The following is a 7,500-nucleotide window of genomic DNA, read 5'->3' on the forward strand; positions in this document are numbered from 1 at the left end:
CGCACACACATGCACATACACCGACGCACACACACAGACCTGGTATGAGTTTGTCAGGTCCGGCGCGGTTGGAGATCTCTGTGAATTCTCGGAGGATCTTTGCTGCTTTCTTCACCTCCGACTTCAAGTTGGACGGGATCGGGTTATTCACTGTGACACACGCACGCACACACACACAGTCACAGTATTAGAGTTAATACTAGTAAGACGCCTCAGGGCGACAATTCTTGGCTATCTGGCCAGTGATGTACATCGGACCAGTTACCCATATGGAGTCCCCTGGTACCCATATATGGAGATCCATGTACTGTATATAGAGATCCCTGTCTGAACCAGCCACACAGATATGGGCCGTCTTCCCCCATATATGGTATATGGGCATGAAAGGATTCTGTTAGAGTGGTTCCCATGACATCACAACATACAATATATTTTATGCCCATACATGGAGATCCCTATCTGAACCAGCCACACAGATATGGGACATGTCTTGAGACCTACGGTGAGTACGGTCGCAATAACCATCTAGTAATAGAACTACACGTCAATTAAATTCATATTTTTTTTTTATATAATATTACGGAATTTGAGTGTTCAGCAGAAACAGCAAGGAAAAAAAAAAATATTTTAGTACATTTACCCCCATTGATTCCGGATGGGGACCCAAATGCATGTGGGTCCCCATCCGGAATCAATGGGGGTAAATTTTTTTGTAATGAAATTATTGTCTTAGGAATGCGACTAAAACTAAACAATAGTATTGAACTCAAGTCTCCATGGCATGAGTAATCAATAGGAAAAAAAGTCCTTTTGGGGGTGAACTACTCCTTTAACTGCATCAAACCATTCAACTTCAAAGCCCATTTTAATCTTGTTAGATTCATTGACAAAAAACACGTCACTGCTGACGGTGACGGAGACGGATATCGTCTAGTGCGTGAGGAGACCGTAATTTTTCAATTAATTATTTTCCTTTTCATTCACGCACGCACGCACACACACACACACACACACACACACACACACACACACACACACACACACACACACACACACACACACACACACACACACACACACACACACACACACACACACACACACACACACACACACACACACACACACACACACACACACACACACACACACACACACACACACACACACTATTTGCTGACATGTCATCGCGACGCCTCTCGTCTGCGAAAACAATTACGTTTTTTTAATTGGTTAATTGCCCAATCATAGGCCTGGGCAGCAGCCAGCCCGAAGCTATTAGCCAGAGACTAATTAACTCGTTGCTACAGTAATGAGTGGATATAATGAGCTATCACTGAGTCACTGGGGGGGGGGGGGGAGAGGAGAGGAGAGGAGAGGAGAGGAGAGGAGAGGAGAGGAGAGGAGTAAAGAAAATGACACTAACAGGTACCCTACAGCAGTGATACTCAAACTCCGGTCAAAATTGCGCCGCGGGCCGGAAGTGGCCCGCGGCACAATTTTGACTGGCCCACTAATGTCCTCGAAGTCACACATCCAACAAGCTTTAAACTGAGCAGACTGGACTAATTAGCATACCGACAACTTCATTGTAGGCCTAATGCAAATCAAATGAAAGAGAGATGTACTGTAGCTCTACTTAACAACTGCATCATTAGCCATAACTCCCAGATTGTTTGTAGAAGATTGTTTGATTTTATTTGATTTTCCTTAGCCATAACTATCTATTTTCTAAGTTTATTTTATGTAAAAGGACATTTTTGTTGAATCAGTTATCAAGTAATGTCATTTTACTAGGGTGACCATATTCTGAAAATCCAAAAAAAAGGACACTCTACCCGGTATATATATATATATATATATATATATATATATATATATATATATATATATATATATATAATTCTTCCCAAAAAAATAATTTCTATTACTAGTTTACTGCTCAATTATGCCCTATACCACTAATAGCCTATTATTAGTTATGTATTCATTTTTGAGGGGGTTCCAATTGGACCCTTTACAAATCTATTAATAGGCTAGAGATCCACTGATAAAGTATGCCATTGCCTTTTGACTCCTGTATGAACGTTCAGCTTTGTAACTAAATAAAAGAGAGGTAGCCCATTATTCAAACCGCCGTATCTTCTGCTTTACAAGGTTGTAGAAAAGATTCTGTCAATGTAGTTAGCAGAAGAGCTCTCACCTCGCACAGACTGTCTAGGCTACTTTGCAGTGTTGATATGGGCTTGAAGCAGAACTTTTATTTGTAAATGCCTAAATGGACACAGAAGACTACCAGCTTTGCTGACAGAACGCTCTGCTTCTCAATGTTGGTCACTCGCACTTTTTGTGCATTTCATCAGTGAAACAGCATTAATAGCGTTTGCAGTTCGTTTGGCTCTGCGCTGCGCGAGCTGCTGCCGAACTCTGCTCTCTGCTCTGCCTCTGATCTGAAAGCGAGACAGGCTGAGGAAGGGAGGGATCGCAGCGCAGGCAGAGAGTAGTATGAATAATACACGTTCCGGGGTTAGGGGTGGAAACCCGCCTCTCACAGTGTGTGTCCAAACGAACCATTGAACGTGCATTGTTAATGCCCGTGCTTTAACTGTGATATGCGTGAAACCCCGGACATTTGAAGGAATTTATAAAACCCCCCGGACAGGCCGGACAGCCCCCTAAAAGAGGACATGTCCGGGGCAAAAGAGGACGTATGGTCACCCTAATTTTACCAACTGGTCCGCGGCCCCCTGAATTTTTTGTAATGTGGCCCACTGGTTCAGAAGTTTGAGTATCCCTGCCCTACAGCACGTTTCCACCATACAACCTGGCCCTCATCACGTGAAGAAGGCTGAAACGTTGTTTACATGATTATTTCCAGTGGTGGACTTGAGTAAAAGCGCAAAGGTATATTGGTATCAAAAATGCGTGTTAAAGTACCAAAAGTATGCCTAAAAGCACCCAGTACGCTGAATGCCCCATTTCAAGTTTTCAAATTTATAAAAAATCGTTTGAAAATAGCAGATCTACAAGCTTTGTGAGTTTGTAGATCGGCTATTTACCGATTGTACGAGTTGTAATTGTAATTGTAAAGTACTTAGTCACTTTACACCACTGATTATGTCATTAAAGTGATAATTCAGGCGTCTTTTCTCTTTAGGGGCCGAGTGCGTCCACAGTACTGTTGTATGAGCTGAGGTATTTGGATATAATGTGTCCATAACGCTCAGATGAAACTATACTAAACATGGTTGTGGTAAGGATTCAACGTCGGGTCGTAAATTAGCGGCTTGTCAAACACAGCTGGGAGGATCAAATGACCGGCGATCCTCTCCTAACCCCAGGGCTCCACTGGCGGCGTCGCGTTGCTCTGCGTCTTGACGGCGTCATTGACGCCATCACTTTGACGTCCGACCGGCTCCACCGCAGCGCAGCGGCTGTGACTGTGAGGTATTCATTCTATGGCCAATATAGCCCATATCCAAAACAACATGAAAATCACTTTCAAACAGGAATAAAACTATTTGTGACCTGAATGTGAACGTATAGAGCACACTATGTTCACAGCAGAGAGCAGCAATGCACCACTGACCACTTTGTTTTGTCATGATTATAGCCTGTTGTATTTATACATAATTTACATAAAAAAAATATGCTAGGATTTTTGGGACGTCTAGTCACCCTTGTGAATGGATAGCCAACAGCAGAAACGCACGTATATAGCCTACATTTAAATATACAAAGCATTTATTCATATTTTATACATGACTGGACGTTGTGGACGCAGTAAAAAAATTGAACCGGGGCGATTTTCGAGTTTGGACGCCGTCACCGGAGTGTCCGGCGTTGATGTTGCCGTCGGCAGTGGAGCACCCTTCATTGATTAAAACGGGAGCGTTCCCAGCGTTGACGTTGACGCAACGCTCAACGCGCCCAGTGGAGCCGGGGGGTAAAGCAGTATACCTCTACACAGGGGCGTCACAAGTAGGGGGAAAAGTGGGACTGAGTTACTATAGGGCCCAAGGTGGAGGGGCCTTAATTATTTTATACTTTAGCTATTGAAAAATAGCAGATATACAAGCTCACAGCGCGCTGCGAGCTTGTAGATCTGCCATTTTTTGAAAAGTCGTGAAAATGTGTCCAAATCTTTGAATATATGTATTTTTTAAGTGAACATTTGTAACTGAAATTTTGCTTCTGGGGGGGGGGGGGTCCCTGGAACTAAATATTTTGAGATGGGGGTCCGTGGCCAAATACATATCATTTTGGGGGTCCTTCACATGAAAACGTTTGATCAACACTGACATAGAAACATAGTTAAAAAGAAAGAAAAAAAACTTAAACGGATTTGAAATATTCAAAGACGAAAATAGCAGCTCTACAAGCTCGCAGCTTTTTTAAATTTTAAAAATTTTCAATAGTTAAAGCACAAATAATGTGTAATAATTCGTTCCCAGTCTAAATGGGTTAAACCCCCTCCCCCTATGAAGAACATTCATGGGGGGCCCCGCAGTGAATCCTTGCACCCGGGGCCCAGGGTTTGGTGTGACACCCCTGCCTCTACGCCCATGCAGGGTGCTGTGCTATAAAAATACTAAAACGCATGGCGTGGAGAACACCATGCTGGGCCGCTTGGTGCACCGGAAGAGCAGCAGTGATGGACTCACATTTCTACTAACACAACAGTATCATTACTGCCATGTAGAAATGCTCAAGTTACACATTAAAGTCCAGAATTTAAACTTTACTCGAGTAAAAGTAAAAATCTATTGTCATCAAAGTCGACTTAAAAGTACCAAAAGTAACAGTACCCATTTATGCAGAATGTCCTGTTTCACAAGTTTCAAATTTATAACGTGTTAAAAATAATTTTGAAAAAAGCATAGCAGATCTACAAGCTACTAATAAAAAGTGGATATAGGGCTGAAGTGTTAAATGGACGTTTTGGAATAATTATCCAAGCCTACAAACAAACTAAGTACCGTAATTGCTGGACTATAAGCCGCACCTGAATATAAGCCGCATCAGCTAAATTTAGAAAAGAAAACAAATCTTTACATATATAAGCCGCACCTGAATATAAGCCGCAGGGGTCCTTCTTGCTTCCTGCTAGAGCGCCCCTGGTGGGCGTTAGCCGTATAAATCAATATATAAATCCTTGTTAAAGACCATTGTAAAACGAACAAACTGTCCGTTAGCTGTAAAAATCGTTATATAAGCCGCACCTTTGTATAAGCCGCAGGGTTCAAAACATAGGAAAAAAGACGCGGCTTATAGTCCGGCAATTACGGGTAGTCTCGCGTGGCCAGACTGTTTGACTCTCGCGATTTGCAAATCCGTACATAATGTCTGGGGTAACGTGAGAAGAATGATGAGTACCGCGTTAAAGCGGAAGTGAAGCCTCCTCCTCACTTCTGTTTCCGTCTCACATCGCACACATTTACCCTAATTTAAATAAAAATCATCTAAGCATATTTAGCTTGCTGCTTAGCACAGGGGTCTTCAACGTTTTCAGGCCGGGGACCCCCAAACTGATGGGGAGATGGAGCAGGGACCCCCTACCACCTCGTAGGGTGGGGGGGGGGGGGGGGTCGGGGCTACAACATATTTTTTATTTTAAACATGTACAAGTTACAGCGAGCAGGGTGGGCCGTACCACTACCATTTCTAAACATACAACTTATTAACTGAGAACCAATGTCAATAATATCAACAATCTGTCAATTGCATAGTAATCATGTATTCAAGCCATTCAAAATGGATAGAATCATGATTTATTTTTTAACATAAATGTGAAAAAAACAAAACAAAAAAAAAACATTTTTTGAAAACATTTTTTTTTTTAAGCAATAATTTCGCGGACCCCCTGCAGTACCTCCGCGGACCCCCTAGGGGTCGCGGATCCCCTGTTAAAGACCCCTGGCTTAGCAGAAATGGCATTTTACAATGTTTTCTTGAACGGAAATGCCAGCTTCCATTACTCTCCGTTCAGGACAGGAGGTGTATTTACAGACCCTATATCCACCTGTTTCCGCGAGAATTTACTGTAGCATTATTTGCGGGACACTTCCGGTTAACAAGCTCACGTCGCGTCGCAGATGCAACCGTTGTGAGCTTGTAGATCACTCTCAGCTGCGGCGCCGGAAGCTGCCTGCACATTCTGCGCAATGCACCATGGGATGTTGGAAAGTTGTGGATAGCATTCAGAGATTGTGGAATAGTTGTCTGGCTACGCGAGACTATAAACTAACTAAGTAACCAGTAGGCCTAACTAAAGCTTTCTAATAATGTAGTGGAGTATGAAATAGATACTTGACTCTGATGTGTAGTGGAGTAAAAGTTAAAGTATAAAATAAATGGTAATACTCCAGTAAAATAAATAAAATGCCTCAGTTACATACAGCAGGGTTTCTCATGCCATGGCTACACGGAGCTGGATATTTCATATATCCCGGTTTTTCAGATATCGACATAGAAAAATATCTAGGTCCACACGACAAAGATATCTAGGTCTAACAAGCACACACACAGTAAAGTCTTCAGAGATATCCGGGTTCCCTGTCTACACGGATCCAGTGAATCGGATATTTTCCACTTATTTATCCGGTTTAAAAAATATCCAGTTTCGTGTGGCTGCAAGCCCCAACAGCACAAAAAAATGTCTAGCTTCAGAAATATCCAGCTCCGTGTAGCCATGGCCTCAGAGTGGGTGCTGTGACACTAATCCAGGGTGCCACAGAATACTTTGATAATATTAGAAATGTATCAATATCACTTCATTTTGACCACATACCCTCTACATTTTTCAAATCTCTTCGTCAAAAATAACAAATCTACAAGCCCTGTTTCATCTCTCTCTCAGCCTAGGGGTCCTTGGCCTGAAAGATGATGAAGACCCCTGATCTAATGAACATAACAGATACGATGCATGGAGTGAATCACTGAGTGAATCAGTTTAAAGAGTGAATCAATGAGTCACTGAGAGAATCATTCATCCCAGGCAGAATCTAATTAGATTCATAATTTATCTCCTTCAATTAACTCCCTAACAGCTTAAACACTCAATCACCAGCCACAACCTCACAACTCTGTGTGTGTGTGTGTGTGTGTGTGTGTGTGTGTGTGTGTGTGTGTGTGTGTGTGTGTGTGTGTGTGTGTGTGTGTCTAAACCTAAGTGAATTATAAAAGCAATCCGGAACTCATCTTGATGACTTAAAAGGTTCCGTTGACCCTTCTGAATTAAGACAGCAGATCACCCAATTATCCTTTTAACAATATTTTATATACTCAAACACTTTCTAATGAATTTGAAAAAGTAAACGTATAATACACATGGGCTGACCAATATCAGCACGGACTAGTTTCACATATAAAGGGATATTTCACTTTCAAAAAAACTTTTGGTCATTTTATCGTCTAATCAGGCTTTTATGAACACCCTGAACAGATTTTAATTTGCTTAATTCAATATTTAGATATTTGATGTAAATGTTACCAGGCCTC

At 42.0% G+C, this 7,500-nt stretch overlaps 1 protein-coding gene across 1 annotated transcript in view; it reads right to left on the reverse strand.

Annotated features, from left to right (window-relative positions):
* Positions 1 to 7,500, reverse strand: part of sh3yl1 (SH3 and SYLF domain containing 1) — a gene marked incomplete at both ends in the record, with an annotated part of 117,167 nt that overhangs the window by 27,669 nt on the left and 81,998 nt on the right. Inside the window, one exon of the mRNA XM_080720143.1 lies at positions 40 to 159. Within this exon, the coding sequence (XP_080576269.1) occupies positions 40 to 159 (120 nt within the window). The remainder of the gene's footprint in view (positions 1 to 39; positions 160 to 7,500) is intronic.

This window comes from Nannobrachium achirus (genome assembly GCF_963921795.1).
Source record: "Nannobrachium achirus genome assembly, chromosome: 24".
NCBI classification, from domain to species: Eukaryota; Metazoa; Chordata; class Actinopteri; order Myctophiformes; family Myctophidae; genus Nannobrachium; species Nannobrachium achirus.